At 54.4% G+C, this 18,312-nt stretch overlaps 5 protein-coding genes across 5 annotated transcripts; 3 read left to right on the top strand and 2 right to left on the bottom strand.

Moving 5' to 3' along the window:
• Nucleotides 1–89: 89 nt before the first annotated feature.
• On the bottom strand, nt 90–1,481 carry CHGG_03037 (uncharacterized protein; the record flags this gene model as incomplete). Its single annotated transcript, XM_001229552.1, has 3 exons — nt 90–214; nt 277–1,384; nt 1,440–1,481. The coding sequence occupies 3 exons, from the start codon at nt 1,479–1,481 to the stop codon at nt 90–92; spliced, it is 1,275 nt and encodes a 424-aa protein (XP_001229553.1).
• Nucleotides 1,482–2,511: 1,030 nt separating this feature from the next.
• Nucleotides 2,512–4,563, top strand: CHGG_03036 (uncharacterized protein; the record flags this gene model as incomplete). Its single annotated transcript, XM_001229551.1, has 2 exons — nt 2,512–3,405; nt 3,679–4,563. 2 exons carry the CDS (start codon nt 2,512–2,514, stop codon nt 4,561–4,563), a joined length of 1,779 nt encoding a protein of 592 aa, XP_001229552.1.
• Nucleotides 4,564–5,469: 906 nt separating this feature from the next.
• On the bottom strand, nt 5,470–8,143 carry CHGG_03035 (uncharacterized protein; the record flags this gene model as incomplete). The annotated part of the gene is made up of 5 exons (XM_001229550.1): nt 5,470–6,238; nt 6,321–6,389; nt 6,568–6,709; nt 6,917–7,494; nt 7,566–8,143. The coding sequence occupies 5 exons, from the start codon at nt 8,141–8,143 to the stop codon at nt 5,470–5,472; spliced, it is 2,136 nt and encodes a 711-aa protein (XP_001229551.1).
• Nucleotides 8,144–9,425: 1,282 nt separating this feature from the next.
• CHGG_03034 (uncharacterized protein) lies at nt 9,426–14,655 on the top strand (the record flags this gene model as incomplete). Its single annotated transcript, XM_001229549.1, has 5 exons — nt 9,426–9,528; nt 9,653–10,185; nt 10,243–12,255; nt 12,504–13,444; nt 13,872–14,655. The coding sequence occupies 5 exons, from the start codon at nt 9,426–9,428 to the stop codon at nt 14,653–14,655; spliced, it is 4,374 nt and encodes a 1,457-aa protein (XP_001229550.1).
• A 1,362-nt stretch (nt 14,656–16,017) lies between these two features.
• Nucleotides 16,018–16,489, top strand: CHGG_03033 (uncharacterized protein; the record flags this gene model as incomplete). Its single annotated transcript, XM_001229548.1, has 2 exons — nt 16,018–16,068; nt 16,280–16,489. The coding sequence occupies 2 exons, from the start codon at nt 16,018–16,020 to the stop codon at nt 16,487–16,489; spliced, it is 261 nt and encodes an 86-aa protein (XP_001229549.1).
• Between the last annotated feature and the right edge of the window lie 1,823 nt (nt 16,490–18,312).

Raw genomic sequence — 18,312 nt, 5'->3', positions numbered from 1 at the left:
ATGTATAGCACTTCCCTCAGAAGCGGGTCATTAGTACATAATATCTACGACATAATCACAGCCGCCCCTTCAACGAAATGCATGGCGCCTCAAGCGCGCGCCGGATTTGCCGAGCTACTCTCGTACCAGTCATTACGAAGCCAGCTCGCGACCATGTCCCTCGCTTCCATTGACAGCTTGCTGAGGCCCGGGTTTTCCTTCGGTTCGAACATGGCTGCAGTCAAGTTAGCACCACAGCAAGCCAGATATCACCACAAACAAGCAAAGGCCACTCACTCATATGGGCCCCAACCTCGTCCTTCGCCTTATCATTAACCGCCTGCCGCCAATCGCCAGCCTCCTCCCGCTCCGGCACGACACAAAACGTCCGGTCGCTTCTCCCCAGCACCGAGCCGGCTTTGACCGCCGTCTGGGTGGTTTCCGCGGCCTGGCCCAGGCGGGTGTACAGGTTCCCGAACCCGACGCCGAGCTCCCTACGCAGCCGCACCATGTAGGCGACGCGCCGCCGCAGCTCCTCCTTGCGCGCCAGGCACCCGACAAACTCGAGGTGCGACGTCGCCCACCCCAGCCCCTGCGTGATCTGCTCCCGGTTCAGGTACGCCGCCGCCCCGCCCGCGGCGACCGCGCTGACGGCGCCGGCCGCGATCGCGATCGTGCCCCACCCCCAGCCGCTGTTTTGGTTGTTTTTGTTCTTGCTGTCGCTGTTGTTGTTGGCATCCCTGCTTCCCTGGCCCGGGGCTGGGAGCGTGCGGGCGTTGCCGGGTGCCGGGTCGGCCTTGGATTGGGCGGCTTTGGCGCCGCCCCAGAGGCTGGTCAGTCCGCTTAGCTGGGCGATGGCCGTGGACGCGGTGGCGTAGTGGGTTTCGGCGCCGTGGGCCACCACGCCGGGGGAGATGCCGAGGAAGGGGGTGTCGAAGGCGAGCACGCCTTGGATGTAGGGGAACATGAGCGCGTTGGGCGCCGGTGGCATCGCCGTGGAGCGCTTATTCGGGCTGTCTTCGTTGACCGAGTTGTGGATTGGCTTCTCCGATGCGATCTTGATGGTTGTCTCGGCGGCTACGATGCCGCCCATCGAGTGCCCCACCAATACCACCCGCACTGACGGGTCGATGGTCGGGGAAGGTGTGCCTGCAGCTACTTCGAGGTCGATTACCTTGTTGACAAGCCTAGGGTATACCAAGGTGTTAGGGTGGTGCTTGGTGCTGTGGGATTGGTGGGGTACGCACCAGTCGCTGAACCGCGTGACGCATTCACCAAGGTCGCCACGGGTCTCGAACGTTGGGTAGACGATAGCCTGAACGTTTATCTTGGGCAGAGCCACGGCGATGAGCCTCCGGAGGTGCTCGACGAAGGCATAGTTCCGGCCAAAGGTGGTGTCATCACCCTAGTCTTGTTAGCTTTCCAACACCTTCTGATCCTGGCGCAAGGCTTGAGCATACCTTGAAGCCATGAATAAAACAGAGCAACAGTGTCTTCTTCATTGTTTGCCCCCATCGAACCTTTCGAAATGGGAGAGGCGAGTGTTCTGCTCAAGAAGGCTGAGCTTCTGCGCCGCTCCCCGACTGCAGAACCAGGCAGTTGGCTGAATGTCGCAGTCGCATGTGCTTCGTCGCAAGGCTGAAGAAGCGGGATCCCGGCGGGGGCGGGGATCGACTGGCGGATCCATATTTAGGGAGTGCAGTATTTACAGTATTGTAATGGCTTCCATACGCAAAGTTGCATGCCGAAAAGAGGTGGGCTTCGTTGTGTTTGCCAATATCAACTGATATTTTGGTCGTGTGGGTTTGTGTTTATTTATTGTACATCTTGGCTTAAGACATTCATTTCTTCCCATCAGTCAACTGCATAGCACGCATCCCTGTGTTCATTCAGCCCCAGTGTTGGCAAGCCACTGTTACCAACCATACCATACCGTATTGGTACGGCGATGCAAGGGCCAAATACTTATCTAACGGGATTTGATTATTTGCAGGAAGTGTCCTACTATTTGCACAAAGTTTTTAGGCGACAGAGACCAACTCGGGGGCAGCGCTGCAAGATTTTGGTGCGCCAAGCCCCCCAATGCAGCCTAATAAATATGTGCAAATAGTACAACACACATTGTGAATAATCAAATTCAATTAACGCGACCAGGCGGCTGCATCACTCCCATCCGACGCGCTTACCCAGGACCCACTCCTTTACCATTGTGATACACTTCTCCTTTCATCAGCCCTTCAGCCGTCTATTCTTTTGTTGAACTTTGCAACTAACTAATTCCCAGTTCTACTTTGTCGCCGTTGCCATATCATGCCTTGAGCTTTGCGACGGCGCAGGTGCTCCCATTCCCCACCTATCATAATTTTCATTCCTTTTTTTTTCTTCTACTTTCCCAACCGCGAGCGACACTCGTTTCGACCATCTTTCCTCCGACTAGGCTTTCGCGGTTTCTGCCCGTCGACACCGTCACCATAGGGATATAATCCCCCGACGCCGTCATCGAACTTTGGCCAAACTCTTCTCGATTCCATCATGTCCGAGATAATCTACGGCGTGACGCCGCCAATCTCGACCACTCTGCCGACCGAGCCAGAGAAACGACTGAACCATGCGCTGCACCAAGAATTGCGCGCGCAGGGTACTTTCGAGAGCCCTCAGGAAACGGAGAAGAGAAAGGAGGTTTTGCGCCAGCTCGAGAAGATCACAACTGTTTTTGTCCAGAGGGCGGCGGCCCAAAAAGAGCCCAAGAACACTTTTATGATTCGCGACGCGATCGGCCGCGTGTTTACATATGGCAGTTACCGCTTGGGCGTCTACGGACCCGGCTCCGATATGGATACTCTCGTCGTAGCGCCGAAATATGTTACGGTTGAACAGTACTTTGAGATCTTTCCCGAAGTCCTCGTCGAGATGGCGCCGCCCGGGGCCATCACCGACCTCACCCCCGTGCCCGAAGCCTTCGTGCCCATCATCAAGTTCGAGTTCTCTGGCATCAGCATCGATCTCATCTTCTGCTCCATCCAGACATTGAAGCAGTTGCCGGACGAGAAGAATTGGAGCTTGGCCGACAACAATCTCCTTCGCGGCCTCAGCGAGAACGAAGTGCGCTCGCTCAACGGAACAAGAGTAACAGACGACATCTTGCACCTCGTCCCCGAACCGGCCACTTTCAAGCTTGCCCTCCGAGCCATCAAGCTCTGGGCCCAACGTAAAGCCATATACGCCAACATCATGGGTTATCCTGGTGGTGTTGCATGGGCTATGCTCGTCGCTCGGGTTTGCCAACTCTACCCCAAGGCCACGAGCGCGGTAGTCGTCAATAAATTTTTCCACATCATGTTCAAATGGCCTTGGCCCCTTCCCGTTCTCCTCAAGGACATCGAGTACGGTAGTCCCGTCACGCGAGTTCCTGTGTGGAATCCCAAGGTGAGTCGTGCCCTTGTCCTGGTCGACGCTGATGTCTTACCACAGAGTAGATTTATACAAGTGATAGGAATCACAAGATGCCTATCATCACGCCGTCTTATCCATCCATGTGCGCCACTCACAATATTGGCGAGTCCTCCATGACAGTGATCAAACAGGAGCTAGAGAATGGGATCCAGGTAACGGAGGACATCATGCTGGGAAAGCGGCAGTGGAAAGACCTTTTCACGAAGCACACCTTCTTCACCTCGGGATTTAGATATTATCTCACAGTCATCGCGGCGAGCAGGACCAAAAAGGCACAGAACGTCTGGTCGGGCTTCGTCGAATCGCGGGTGCGGCTGTTGGTTAACAGACTTGAGGGGCACCATTCTATTGCCCTGGCCCGGCCCTTCAACAAGGGTTACGACAGAGAACACCGATGCAAGAACAATAGGCAGCTGGGAAGAGGTGGTATCTGTGGGCAGCCTCGCTTACGTGTACAAGCCCCCCGCCGATAGCGAGGAGAAGGCCAAGGCCGAACCCAAGGTCGAGCCGAAGCGGGAGGTCAAACAGGAGATCAAGGCGGAAAACCGCGAACCGGCGGCGGCGGAGGAGAAACTCGAAACGAGGGGCGAAGACGGCATGCGAATTAAGCAGGAGCATTCGGAATCGACCCAGCCTCCGCCGCCCTCCAACGTCAAGCCCGAACCCCACCACGACACCAACAGCGAGGTCAAGCTGGAGGACATCCCCCAGAAGAAGAAAGATGAGCCGGATGAAATGGAGATCTATACCACTAACCACTACATCGGGCTGCAGTTGGTCGAGGGCGCCAAGTCGCTCGACCTGTCGCGCGAGGTGAACGACTGGAAGTCCATGTGCACGTCCAACGAGCTCTTCGACGAGGGCCTCATGTTCCTGTCCATCCAGCACCTCAAGAACACGAACCTGCCCGATGACGTGTTCGAACCCGGCGAGACGAAGCCCCGTCCGGTGAAGAAGAATCTCAAGCGCGCCGCGTCCGAGGGGCCCGGTAATATGCAGCCCCAGCCACCCGTTAAGAGACACGCTCCGGGTAAGCCGTCCAGTCACTCGGCGCAGCAGCAGCAACAACAGCAACAGAAACAACGACAGCAACGCCCCGCTTCCACGGCGGCGGCGGCAGTGGCTGGTTAGAAACCGGAGAGTGTATGAGTCGGTGGGAGTTTGGGAGGAAGTGGCGATGAAGGGCTTGGTGGGAGAGGTGGCAAAGCGATGGGTTTAGTTGGCTGGTTTTACTTGCTCGGGCACGGATGATGCCCCTATGTATGGGATTTGTAACTACTTAGATCTTCCTAGACTAATAGACGCTAGGTTTTGGGGCACAAGATGCCTCGCCAAAAGAAATACTCGGTTTCCCTGTTCACTATTCTGTCTGAGTGTAATATATTGGATCGAGTTTGGAGCTACAGAACGTGGTTCGTGACATAGTCAATGTCAAGGCAGGAATTTTCCAAACTTGGGAAGAGATGCCTGCAGCTGTGAAAGCCAAAGGAAAGGAGGTATGCTGCATTTGGAGTTGCCCCAACTAATCGGAACACCCCTCTTCTTCCACTATCTACATACATTCTGAATTATCATTACTTTCTATCCATACCCTTTCCCCGAGACTACCAACGGCCGTGGGCCACCTTGAGACTACATTAAAGAGGCCTATTCTAGCAACATGTGTAATTACTACGAGTCCAAGATGACGTTCAAGGGATGCGAAGCAAGCCCCAAACATGACATCCAGCGGCGCAATTACGACAAGTGCGAGGAGGCGAAGAACACTGGTTACATGTGCGATGACCCTGAGCCCGCCAAAGGGACGAACGGCGAGATCATCCTTGCGGGGACATATAGGAAGCCGGGCAAGTGTCCGAGATGCCTCTCTTAGGCCCGTGAGACCCCCCATAAGGCTATAACACACGATCGCGTGCTGATAGATCACCTAGCGCGGAGGAGTACAGTGGTCGTGGCGGTGACGCCAAGAATGAGGACCGCTGTCTTGAAGCTGGGTGCAGAAGGCACAAGCCGTTTGTTTCCTTGTGCTGTTTCATGTTAGAGATTCCCAGTAAGCGTGGACCGACTACGGGTGCTGAGGGTGGTCAGGTGTATACCTTTTAAGTCATAGACTATCGACTCGAAACCATTATATTGTCCCAACCAGCACCTTCGAATAACGACCCCCATTTCACCTAGCAAAGCTGTGTCTGCAAATTCGCCTCTCTGGTAGCGAGCCTCAATCTCGTCGTCGGACAGGTCTTTGTAAGGGGCGGTTCCGGTCGTAATCTCGTAGATAACCGAACCAAATGCGAATATGTCCCCCTGGACAGATAGCGTTGAACCGGGATATTCGTGACTGGCGGCAACACAGACGAGCAGATCGGAACCATCCAGCGAAGAGCCGGCGAAGTCGGCAACCTTGGCGTTGTAGTTCTCGTCCAGGAATATGTTGTGGCATGTCAGATCACCATGGACCACCCCGGCGGAATGGATGAAGGCGAGAGCCTCCGCAATCTGGAGGGCCCATTCTCGGTGCTGCTTCGAACTAAGTTTCAAGCTGGGCGCCTTCCCGTGGGCGTACAATGCACGGATGTCACCATTCGGCGCATACTCCAGCCGGATGCCCGACTCAGCGGCACCGTGATAACAAAGAACGCGTTCATGACCGCCCCGTTGTGTGAGTCGCTCGTATATATCACGCTCCAGGGACAGGGACTTCTCGCAGTCATCGAAGAGAGGCGTCTTGATGTCGGTTTGTGAAGCCTTGTCGAGAACGACGAGGCCGGATATGCCATAGGATACGACATCTTTCAATCTCCTGATACTGTTTATAATTCCATTGCAGTCAAGATGGCTTCTTCTTCCGCCTTTAACAATTACATCGTTGACTCCGCTATGGGGCCTACCTGCAGCCGGCAAGTTCCTCCAGGCTCCTTTGGCGTGCCCGCGCGCAGCGGGCACGGTCACTCCTGTGCCTGGAGGAAAACTCCAGGTTTTCCTTTCCTTAGGTCGAAATTCCTTTCCTTTCCTTTCCTTAGGTCGAAAATGCCATGGCCTGCTATAAGCACGGACCAGTTTTTTCTCCATAAAAAGGATCCCAAAAACACCCCTGCAAAACGGTGTCATTTCTAACCTGTACTGTCGACTTCTCACTGTAGAATTTTGGCTTTTTTCTCCTTTTCGACTTCTCTCGATAGCATCTCGAAGTCTGGCGTCATCTGCATTTTGCTTCCTCGAATTGGCATCTCGCAGTTGGTCTTGGCGGTGGAGGTGCACGGACCGTTGTTGCTTTGTTCTGGCCAATAAAATCGCCAGAAAAAAGCCGCTTACGGCATCAGGGCCCCTGTGACTCGCTGCTTCGCTCGTGCCTTTGCGTGCCTCCGTCGCGCAATCCTCGACAATCACGAACCAAGAAATCAAATTTCTGTCAAAAAGTGGCGAAAGATGTGGTTTGCAGGGTCAACATCTATTATGGGTTGACTATACTACTACAGCGACGCACCCGCTTCTTCGTCAGCAGGTTCAGTGGCCTGCGCTGATTCGGCCATGGCGTCCCATTCTTGGAACCACGGTTCGTGCCTGTGGTCCTGCTCGAACCGCCGTCTGGTTTTCTCGCCCTGTCGTTCCAGCTTGAGGATGGCCTCCTTCATGTCTTTATCAAGCACGTTCTTGGGTTCGATAAAGTCACTGCGCGCCGGTTTCCGAAACAGATGCAGCCCGTCCCAGCTCTGCGCCCTCGACAGTTGCACGTACAGGCTCATGAAGCTGGGTCGAGTCGCTGTGCCGCCAAAGTGGACGCCTTTGAGGTTGACGAGGACGTCCGAGAATTGTTTTCCCTGGCTCTTCTGATCTGTCATGGCGAAGGCCGGCGTACAAAGAGGTCCTGTTCTATGGGTAACCCGCCGAAAACCCGGCTTGCCCCTCCATCTGGTTTCCTTGCCCCGCATTTGGCTCGGGATGGCGACCGTCTTGCTTTTGATCAGGATGGTGCCATTGGGGAGCCCGGGGATGGCGAGGCCCGCGCTATCGTCCGACTGAAGAAGGACGGCCACCGGCGGTCCGAGATGGAGAGTCACGTCACTAGTGAGGGCGATGGTGCCAAACGCGAGGTCGGGGGAAATGTCGACGGCCATGAAAGGTGCCCCGTTGACCCGTTGACGACCTTCAGCCCGACAAACTGGTTGCGAGTCACCACGACCGGCATGCCTTGGGCGTAAAAGAAGAGGCCCGGGGTTGGCAGCTGCGAGTCGTCTCCGCGGCGGAGCACGTCGCCCAGCTCTTCGACGCGCAGCCGCTTCCCCGATTCGGTGTCATGCTTGGCTACAAAGATGGAGATGTGTTTGCCGTGGGCACGGGCCCACTGGACGACGGCTGCCATGTTCAGGTCCCACCGGTCTTGGTTCAGGGGCGTGATGGCTCTCAGACCGTCTACGAAGGACGCCTTGCACGACGGTGTATAAAGGCGTTGACTGAGCCGCTGGAAGTCCAGCTCGGTCTGCTCGCCGTTGCGCAGGCGCCCGAGGAAGCCCCGAAGCCTTGGGCAACCAGCCGCGCGGACCTGCTCCTGGAGGATGACAACGGTTGTGAACTGGAGGAACAGCCTGTGCGCTGCGAGATGCTTCGCCAAGCTTTCCGGTCTCTGTCCGCCACGGTCCCTGGGCGCCGGCAAGAGGAGGCTGGTCTGCAGGACGGGGTCGAACTGGAAGAAGTCCCCGAAGAACAGGACCATTGGGATCCCGCCAAACGGGCGATAACCCTCTCCCGATCCAATCAGAAGCAAGAGGTCTACAGCGGGAACAAAGAGGGCGCGACTGTACGATTAGACGCTGGTCTGACTGGAGAAACCACCTTTCCTTACTTTCCCAGCATTCGTCAATAACCATCATGAAATGAAAAAAAAAAAAAAAGACAATTACATCGTTGACTCCGCTACGGGGCCTACCTGCAGCCGGCAAGTTCCTCCAGGCTTCCTTTGGCGTGCCCGCGCGCAGCGGGCACGGTCACTCCTGTTGGCTCTCTCCTAGAACAGCTCTCGGGAAGGCCAATTCCTTCCTCAGCTCATAAACTCGCTTTGGAGACCCAACTATCACATACGACCATACCTGCCAGAAAACACGGGATCCCGTCTGCTCTCCCCTAGTTAAACTGGCAAGGGCCAAACTAGTACTCAGGTCGGTGACGACTGGGGAATCCTTGGTGTTGTATGTATTTTTGCTACGTCCTCCAGGGTACCAGAGCCCACTTTCATAAACGACTCTCTCTCATTCAGCTGTCACATACGACCATATCCACGAGAAAGCACGGGATCCCGTCCGCTCTCCCCTAGTTAACCTCGTGAGAGCCAGATCAGCAGCTGGGTCGGTGGCCAACGAATCCCTGATGTTGGTTTGTTCTTTTTTGGGGATTAAAAGCCTCTCATTCCGACTTTTTGGCGTTCCGCGTACTTACTCCGTAGCGAGTCTTTCCGGCCCTTGCGGCGGCCCGGCGGCACAAGCAGAGAGTCCCACTGTGGGGCGCGGCGCATCGATCCGATCTGCGGTCTCTCGAAACGACGACCACATCTGATCTTTGTTGGAACTGCGACAGGAAAAGGCGCGGGACGGGGCGCGCCGCGTCGGGCCCGCACCCTCCAAAGCAGAGAGCAAGATGGAAAGAGCATGCTTGCTCCTTGGGTGGTCGCTCTACTCGCGGCCTTGGTGCGTAGAATCAGGATCAGAAGACCGTGTCGCTGATGCTCTCGATATGTCCGTGGTACGCTTGGCTCATGAGTACCCTTGAACGACTTTGGCCGTTCGTCTCGCATTGAAGAGGAAGTACGGAGTTACTCTACTGCCATTCGTCAATAGCACCGCCACAGCTTTCTTTTGGACGGCCGACCGCCATACCGGCCAGCCTCACCTCATCTTTCAGCTCCGCCCCGCAATAACCGCCCGAGATGCAGCTGTTGACTTCACATTGTTTTACCGTTGCATAGGATCTCTTCTTTCTCGACAAGAATCCCCATCGGAACCATGTCTGCTGAATACAAGCCGAAGTCGTGGAAGAAGTGGTTGAAGAAGCCCTTCGGGCGGCGTCGTGTAGCCTCGCCGGCTCCGTCTGCCACACTGTCGACGGGTATGTTGAGACTCTGCCTCGCATCGCAAGGCTTCTCGTAACTGATATTCTCCGGTAGACATCTAGTCATCCGATCAGGGAAATGCAGAACACGGATCGAAAGCGTCTTCCATTGTCGCGACAGAGTCATGTGCCCCCTCCTCCCCGTCTGCCGCAGCGGCGAAGGCTGCCCAACCCCGCACAGATGCGAGAGTTCCCAACGATCACCAACCACCCGCGGCATCGCAAGCACTGCCTCCTGCTCTGCCCGCCGAACCCGCACCCAAACCTCCGCCGACTGAATGTACAGACCCACCGACCCCTACCCTTTCCGTGTCCGAGAGACTGTGGAACGCCGCCTACGACAGTCTTGAGACGGACAATGCAGAGCTTGTCGCGTCATACCTGAAAACGTTGGAAACAGTTCTCGGAGCCAACCCAGGTATTACCCCTGACACCGACATCTCGGCCGAGTTCCATGACCCGACCAAACGACAGATGCACATGAGGAGGCTGGTGGAGGAAGGCCGGGCGAAAATCTCCAGAGCGTCCAAGATCACGAACGGAGTAGGCGACGTCGCCGATTTCGTCCTGTCGGTCAAGGGAATAATTGACCTGGCTGTCCAAAGCGTGCCGCAGGCTGCGCTTCCGTGGGCCGGTGTTTGCGTTGGACTGCAAGTAAGCAGTCGTCCTTCGAACACCCCTTTGTGCTTGGCTCTGCTAATATGCCTCCAGATGCTCCGGAATCCTGCGCAAGCGATGAAATCCAACCTTGCCGGTCTCGCCCATGTCATCTCCAGAATGGACTGGTACTGCGCGCTCACCGAACATCTCCTGAACAAGAAAAACGTTGCTACTGGCAAGGATATCCAAGCAGTCTTGCGCCAGCTGGAAAGGAGCATTGTCGAGCTCTACAAAGCTCTTCTCCAATACCAGATGAAGAGTGTTTGTTCCTACTATCACAATCAAATGCTTGAATTCCTCCGCGGTATGGTCAATCTGGATGATTGGGACGTCGATCTGAAGCTTGTTACCGACGCAGAGGCTACCGTTCAAAACGATGCTGCCCAATTCTTTCAAGAACAAACGAAAATTTCATTAGGAAAACTTGTTGAGCATGCCGAGGGAATGGAGAGACGACTCGGCGACATCCGTCAGGACATTCGGGACTTCATCTCGCTGCAGAAGGACGCCCGTAGGGATGATATCGAGTCAGCGTGCCGCAGAGATCTCCGCGTCGTTGATCCGCAACACGACATGGAGCGGATCGAGAAGAGTAAGGATGAGCTGCTCGATGACGCGTACAAATGGATCCTTCGCACCCCGGAGTATACAGCGTTCACAAGCTGGGACGACAGCGGATCCGATCGTCCGCCACGTCGATTGCTCTGGATAAAAGGACACGCCGGCACGGGAAAGACGATGCTCATGATCGGGCTCATTCGCCAGCTCTCGGATCAACCTGTTGCCCTATCACCAGCACTTTCCTTCTTCTTCTGCCAAGGCACACACACAGCCTTGAACAACGCCACCGCCGTCCTCAGGTCTTTGATCTGGCTTCTTCTTCTTCAGCAGCCATGCCTCATATCCCATCTACTTCAGAAATACAAAGAGTCAGGCGCGGATCTCTTCAGGGATCAAAATGCCTTCATTGCCCTGTCCGAGGTGTTTCGGAATATGTTGAAGGATCCTCGGCTGTCGCCTGTCTACCTCGCGGTCGACGCTCTTGATGAGTGCGTGCAGGGGCGATCGGACGTCATCCATCTCATTTCGACTTCCCTCAGCGTCTCCCAGAAGGTGAGATGGCTACTCTCTAGCCGTCCAGAAGTTGACCTTCTCGCTGGACTCAAGGAACAGAGCGTTAACTCCTTCAACCCTTCCAACTCCCTCGTCGAGCTAGATACTCAGCGTCTAGAAGAACCTGTCAATGCATACATCAACCACAAGCTTATGGAGCTCAAGTACAGGGAAGGGTATGACGACCGCATTTTGGCTGAGGTCTCTCATGAAGTCCGGCAACGAGCGGAGAACACGTTCCTCTGGGTGGCTCTCGTGTTCAAAGAACTCAGTTCAGTGGAGGGCTGGGACGCTGTCGAGACCGTCCAGAGCATCCCTCCGGGCTTGACAGATTTGTACGGTCATATGATGGCCAGGATTGATGAAGGGAACAAGCAAAACCGGCAACGCTGCAAAAATGTACTCGCGGCTACATTCCTTGTACATCGGCCTCTGTCACTCTCCGAGCTTATTGTAGTTGCAGGTTTGCCAGCGAAGAGTAATCCCCGGACAATTGTGGACCGATGCGGCTCATTTCTAACAATCAAGGACGAAACGGTCTACCTAATCCATCAGTCCGCGAAGGACTATCTGGGCGACAATTACGCGACTAGACTTCAACCAGCTGGGCCCGCTCAAGGGCACAGCGAGATTGTCAGGCGCTCGACTGATGCGATGTCCTCAATGCTAAGACGCAACATATACGACCTCGACCCCGGCTCTGAGCCGGAGAATATGGCGCCCCCTGATCCAGATCCGCTAGCTCCAATACGATACTCTTGTATATTCTGGGCCGACCATCTCTGCTCCATGAACAGCGACAACTCCGGGTTTCTAGGAGAATTGACAGATGACGGGAAGGTGTTTGGATTCCTGGAGGAATGCTTCCTCCGCTGGCTTGAGAGCTTGTCTCTTATAGGGCAACTTTCCAGTGGGCTGCTCTCGATAAGAAAGATTCTGCATGCCGCTCAGGTATGTTGTCAATGCCGTATTATTGTCAGGTTACTAATCCAGTCAGTCACAACCGGAGATCAACCCTTACCTTCTTGAGCTGTTGAAAGATGCAGAGAAGTTTATATTTAGTCACAGATCGATCATAGAACGGGCCCCCTTACAGATATACAGCTCCGCGCTCGTATTCAGCCCAACTTTGAGCGAAATTAGAAATCGGTATTGGAAGGAAAGGTTATCTTTTATCGAAATGACCGCTGGCATTAGAGACCACTGGGGCGCGCACCGGCAGACGCTCGAGGGGCATGGCGCACTCGGTCAGGGCAGTAGCGTTCTCGCCAGATGATAAGATACTCGCATCGGCTTCGGACGATCAGACGATCCGGCTCTGGGATACAGCAACCGGCACACACCGGCAGACGCTCGAGGGGCATGGTAGCTGGGTTAGGGCAGTAGCATTCTCGCCGGATGGCAAGACACTTGTATCGGCTTCATATGATGACACGATCCGGCTCTGGGATACGGCGACCGGCGCGCACCGGCAGACGCTCAAGTGGCATAGCCGCTCGGTCAAGGTAGTAGCGTTCTCGCCGGACAGCAAGACGCTCGCATCGGCTTCAGACGATAGGACGATCCGGCTGTGGGATACGGCGACCAGCGCGTACCGGCAGACGCTCGAGGGGCATAGCGCCTCGGTCACCGTAGTGGAGTTCTCGCCGGATGGCAAGACACTCGCATCGGCTTCGTACGATAACACGATCCGGCTCTGGGATACGGCGACCGGCACACACCGGCAGACACTCGAGGGGCATAGCGCCTGGGTCAGTACAGTAGCGATCTCGCCGGACGGTAACACGCTTGCGTCGGCTTCGCACGATAAGAAGATCCGGCTCTGGGATACGGCGACCGGCGCGCACCGGCAGACGCTCGAGGGGCATGGCAACTCAGTCAGCGCAGTGGCGTTCTCGCCGGACGGCAAATGTCTCGAGACAGACCGAGGGCTGCTGAGTATAACCGGAAATTCAGAAGCTTCAAGCAGCTCTGGAGGCCAGAAACCCGCCAGTGGTTTTCTCTTCGTCGACGACGATTGGGTTATAATAAATGGGAAGCGTGTTCTTTGGCTTCCCGCTGACTATCGGGCAACATGTGTGGCGGTTCATGGCCATGCACTCATCCTAGGGCACAGCTCTGGCCGAGTGACGTTCTTTCGGTTTGCTTTTACAGAGTAATGGATTTTCTACAATCGCTGTAATGTTTCATACATTTTATTATCTCTGTTTAAGCGAAGGGCCTGGGAGCCGTCTTTGCTATAAAGGCACTCACACTTGTCAAGCGCCTGTGTCCGCCACATGCTTGTTAAGGTTCCTATGTCTCGTCCAACTTCTCCGCAGGCCGGGTTGAAGGAAGCGCGGAAGGCATCAAGGCCGTCCCCGATAGGATTATTTTTGATGACCCTGGACCGCGGTTGGTCCGCCATGTCAGTTGTTGGAAAGTAGACCAGGAGGTCTGAGCACAGGAGGGTCAATGGGTCAAGACCCAGAACGCGGTGGTAAGAGATCAAAGCAAAACTCCAAGACAAGACCTAGGTAGGCTGTTGGCACTGCTCATATTTCAACGCTTAGCTAACAAAATTGTAGCGTTATTGATCATGGCGGAGACAAATGTAGAGGCTGGTTTCAGGTCAAAGTGATGTCCCATAGCATTTGGTTAACATTGCTTCCCAAGTCCCCATTATACATCAATGACACAATCTATTTGGCAAACCCTGGGGGAGGCACCAGTCCCGTTAAACCAGAAGGGTCTGCCAGGTTCCTGGGAGTCTGGTTGGACTGGAAACTCAACTGGAAGGCCCACCTGGTGGCGGTGGAGAAGAAGCTGAGGACCCAGAGCTATGCCCTATCGAGGATCGTGGCAAAGACATGGGGAATGGGGCTAGCCAAAGCGCGAGAAGTGTACACAAAGTGCATCCGGTCGGCGCTGGCCTATGGCGCATCATCGTTTCACATCCCCACGGATGTGGGAGGCGAGCCGGTAAAGAAAGGCATCACTAAGGCCCTCGGGAAGGCCCAGAACAAGAGCTTGCGGATTGTGGCGGGAGCCTTTAAGTCTACCCCCATCCGTAACCTCGAGACAGAGACATGGGTACCACCATTGGACTTGTACCTAAACAAACGGCTTGCAGATTTCGAAAACCGACTCCAACGACCCGATCTGGACGACGGTCGAGGCGGCAAGAAGACGGCGGCGAGCGTTGTCCTCACCGCCTGCCGCAAGATACAGCAGAGACTTAGCTCGAGGAGGGGCAACAGGGGCCGACCGCGAACCTTGGGACCTCAAGGGCCTACGGTGGTGGAGAGAGCCGCGGACACGGTCATGCGCTGGACGGGGGGAACCGTTGATACGAACAGGGTAGTAGAATAGGCTTGGAAAGCGAGGTGGTTAAAGGAACGGGACGGCAGGGCAATCACCAGGCCGGCGGACGACTTTGACCATCAGCAGGAGACGCTATTCCGGAACGAAACCCTAAGGAGGCACGACGGTCTCAGCAAGGCGAAGAGCTCACTGCTGATTCAGATCCGGACGGGAGCAATAGGCTTACGGGACTTCTTGTTTACACGGGGAGTCCCGGAGGTTCTGACTCCTGCCTGCGAGTGTGGCGAGGGACGAGAGACTGCCGAACACCTGGTAGTGTGGTGTTTGGCCCCACCGTTGACTCGAAGATGGGAGAGAATTGGAATTCGGACACGACGGGACTTTTACTCTGTTCTATATGGCATAAATCCCACGACTGCACGGCTCGCGAGGAGAGTTCTCGACTGGCTGATGGACTCGGGGAAGCTGCCGATGTACAACTTAGCCAGGAGGCTCGAGCTGGAAGCGGCGGCCTGAAGCGCCCCCGTTCGGAAGCCAGGAGGCCTCCTCTCTTTGTATACGCAGACTCACCAGAACGCATCGTTCCTTGATTGTTGGTATGGGTTTTTCACCCGGCCCGGGAGGGCACGGTTTTCCTGTACACTAAATAGCTGAGGGTCCGGCACGCCCTAGGGCATAGCGGAGTATGAACAATAATAATAATATTTGGAAAACCCTGTCCACCTCGTTGCAGTCGCAGCAAAAGTTAGGTACCTATCTTTCTCAGGGTGGTTATATAACTCAAAGAGTTGAGCAAGTGGGATTTGCGTGAGCATAGTCGAAGGCATCCAGGTACCCTATCAACTGGACCACAGCGGCGCATACCACCAAGACGTGAAAGATCGAATGGGAACCCCATAGGTCGAATTTGCTAGGATATCGACTTTCGGGAAACCTGGTCTTCAGAACCACATGTGTTAGGCTTAAGTTCTCTCGTGTAAGTGCGAAATAAGACTTACTGCATAGAACAAAGTTCCAGAAAGAAGGCAGCCTGCTTTTGCCAGAGTATAGGGAAAAGCTTTTCTCATCATCTCCGACATGCCGAACACAATAAGTCCATGGATCAAGGGCGCAACACCAGACAAGCCGGTCGCCACGAACATCAATGCCCGGAAGAGGCGATACTTTGCGCCCTGGAACTTGGGATGCATTGTCATGAACATGGTCAACGTCCCGAAAACTCCAATCTATCAACCGGGAAAAGAAGACTGTTAGACCAAGCACCAGATCTGAGATAAGGAAAACAAAGATGTGGGATGTGGGGATTAACTAACCGTGGACCAGTAGATATAGCGTGGCAAAGGTGCACACCAGAAAACCAGGTATATTCCCAAGACAAGGTCGCCTAGTATAAAGACCACTACACCCAGCATGTCCAACCGTAGGCAGAAGTGTTCCATCTTTTGGGAGTGGTTCATCAAGGTATGATACGTCGCCGACAATGACAGGCACGTGGCGGCCGTCAACATGAAGATGGAGAAAGCGATAAAGTCGGCGCTAGTGACCCCAGAGTATCTGCCGGCAAGGTACTGTAGGATATACCACTCGCCGAGCAGGAAGATGACGGCCGGGATGAGGTGGGAATAGATGTTGAACGACTCGTTGTGGATATACAACCAACTGCGGAACGAAGCGTGAGCCGAGCCTGAGATGGGCCGATAGCCATGGAGAATCCACCGGTTGGATTCACGCTGGAACCATTCTGGCATCTCATCGAACGAGAGAAGAGCTGGGCGTCTGGCCTTGCCGGCTTTGGGAGCGGTTTTGGTGGTGGCCGGGAATTCCATTCTCCGTCCTGCGCGTGCCTCTGGCAGCTGCGGGAGCGGAACTCGAAGACGGGTAACGGATGCCATTTACTGACGTGCCTGATGATAATGTAGACAATGTAATGGGTGGGGGCCAAACTTTTGAGAGTAAGTGCAAATGCAAGATGAAGGAAGAGGTTTCCTTCTTGCTTTGTTACCGATGGCTTACGATGCAACTGCTCGGTTGCATGAAGATTATACTTTTGCAGTGTAGTTGTACAGAGTTAGTAAAGTAACTTACCCGCTCTTATTTATTAGTTTAAAAAATGGAATAAACTGTTACAAGGTTAGATCTAAGTCTAGGGAAGAATACTTATTCTTGTGGAAAGGGAGAAGGAGTTATGGGAGGTGTTAGTCGATCCTGGCACGAACCAACGGGCTTATGCGAGCTCGGCGCGCATTCCTTCGTGTGACGGAGAATGCGCCCGGTGTCCTGGGTTAGGGTTGGATGCGTATTCCCGGTCATATTCTGCAGTGGTCTGTGCGCACACCACACTCATTCCGCGACCCATCCCTGTATTTTAACTTTTCTCTCTCTTTTCCTTAGCTTTCGATTAACGGAATAGAGTGGTACTTGCAGTGCCTTTGTGCCTCGCGATCCCTATTGCTCATCTCTCACACTTCGTTAGACTTAGCCCGTTTAAGATATCAGCGTCCGCCTTAGACCCATTGGGGGTTTAACCCTAACCCTGTAGTTAGTTGATCACAAGATCTTTGTCTTTTTGTTTTTTTTGTCGTATGTCGTATTCTTTATTCTTTGTCGTATGTCGTATTTATTTATTTTATTTATTCTTTGTCGTATTCTTTGTGTGTGTGTGGAGTATATTCTTTGTCGTATTCTTTGTGGAGTATGAGAGCCCACCTTAATAAATGACACTGGCGGGCACCACTGTCACATACGACCATAGGCGCTAGAGAACACGGGATCCCGTCCGCTCTCCCCTAGTTAAACTACCGACCGCCGGACTAGTAGTTGGGTCGGTGACGACCAGCGAATCCCTGGTGTTGTATGTTTATTTTTTCTTTTCTTTTCTTTTTCTGCTTCCCGGCATTGATTTCCTCTCAACGGTGAACACCTCTCGTTCTCATCTTGTCCCTCCAACTCTGGCCCAAGGCGAACTCCAGCCATGCGAAGCCCATACAAGCCACACCCAGACTACCAAAGAGCGTAAATGTCCAGCCGACCCTCATGACATCAATACAAGGCTGGACACAAGCGGTGCCAGCGCCGGCAAGAAAGGCACGGACGAGGCTGTTCGCGGTCTGGGCTGTCGAAGGCGATTTGGGGTGGATATCTACTAGAAGAGTGCCACTCATCTGTTTCCGACTGGGCTGTCAGTCGGGTCCAGGGGGAGGGCTGCATGGAATGATGTGATGTGGGTTTCTGCATACGTTGAACACGAAAGTTGTAGACAGACCGATAACGAAATGGAGCACCAGGGGAACGGCCATGTGCTGTATGTGACGTGGTTAGTTACCTCGAAACCCACCTATTCCAATATGAAGACTGGCACGGGGAGTCACTGACCACTCTGAAATGCATAGACCACCCATATCCTACCATGGAGAGGCCCGCCGCGCTAAGGGCGTACCGGATGCTTCGAAACCTCGCCTTCTCGATGGGAAATCGGCCAAGTCATCACCTGCTCGTTTGTTGATCTCAAAGTTGTTTTTCCGCGCAACCACGCGATAGTCGTGGTCCATCAAGCTGCCTTTCGACTCGGAGCCAACGACATTAGTAACAGGTAGGTTGTGTGCATGTCTGTAAATAAACAACAGGGGAGAATCGGGGCCTGGCGGACACAGAAGTCACCAAGTAGTCGTACATACCTGCATAGTACGCCCCGACACAAGACCCAAT

The sequence above is a fragment of the Chaetomium globosum genome, genomic scaffold, assembly GCF_000143365.1.
Source record: "Chaetomium globosum CBS 148.51 scaffold_2 genomic scaffold, whole genome shotgun sequence".
Classification (NCBI taxonomy): domain Eukaryota; kingdom Fungi; phylum Ascomycota; class Sordariomycetes; order Sordariales; family Chaetomiaceae; genus Chaetomium; species Chaetomium globosum.
This window is presented reverse-complemented; position numbering and strand designations above follow the sequence as displayed.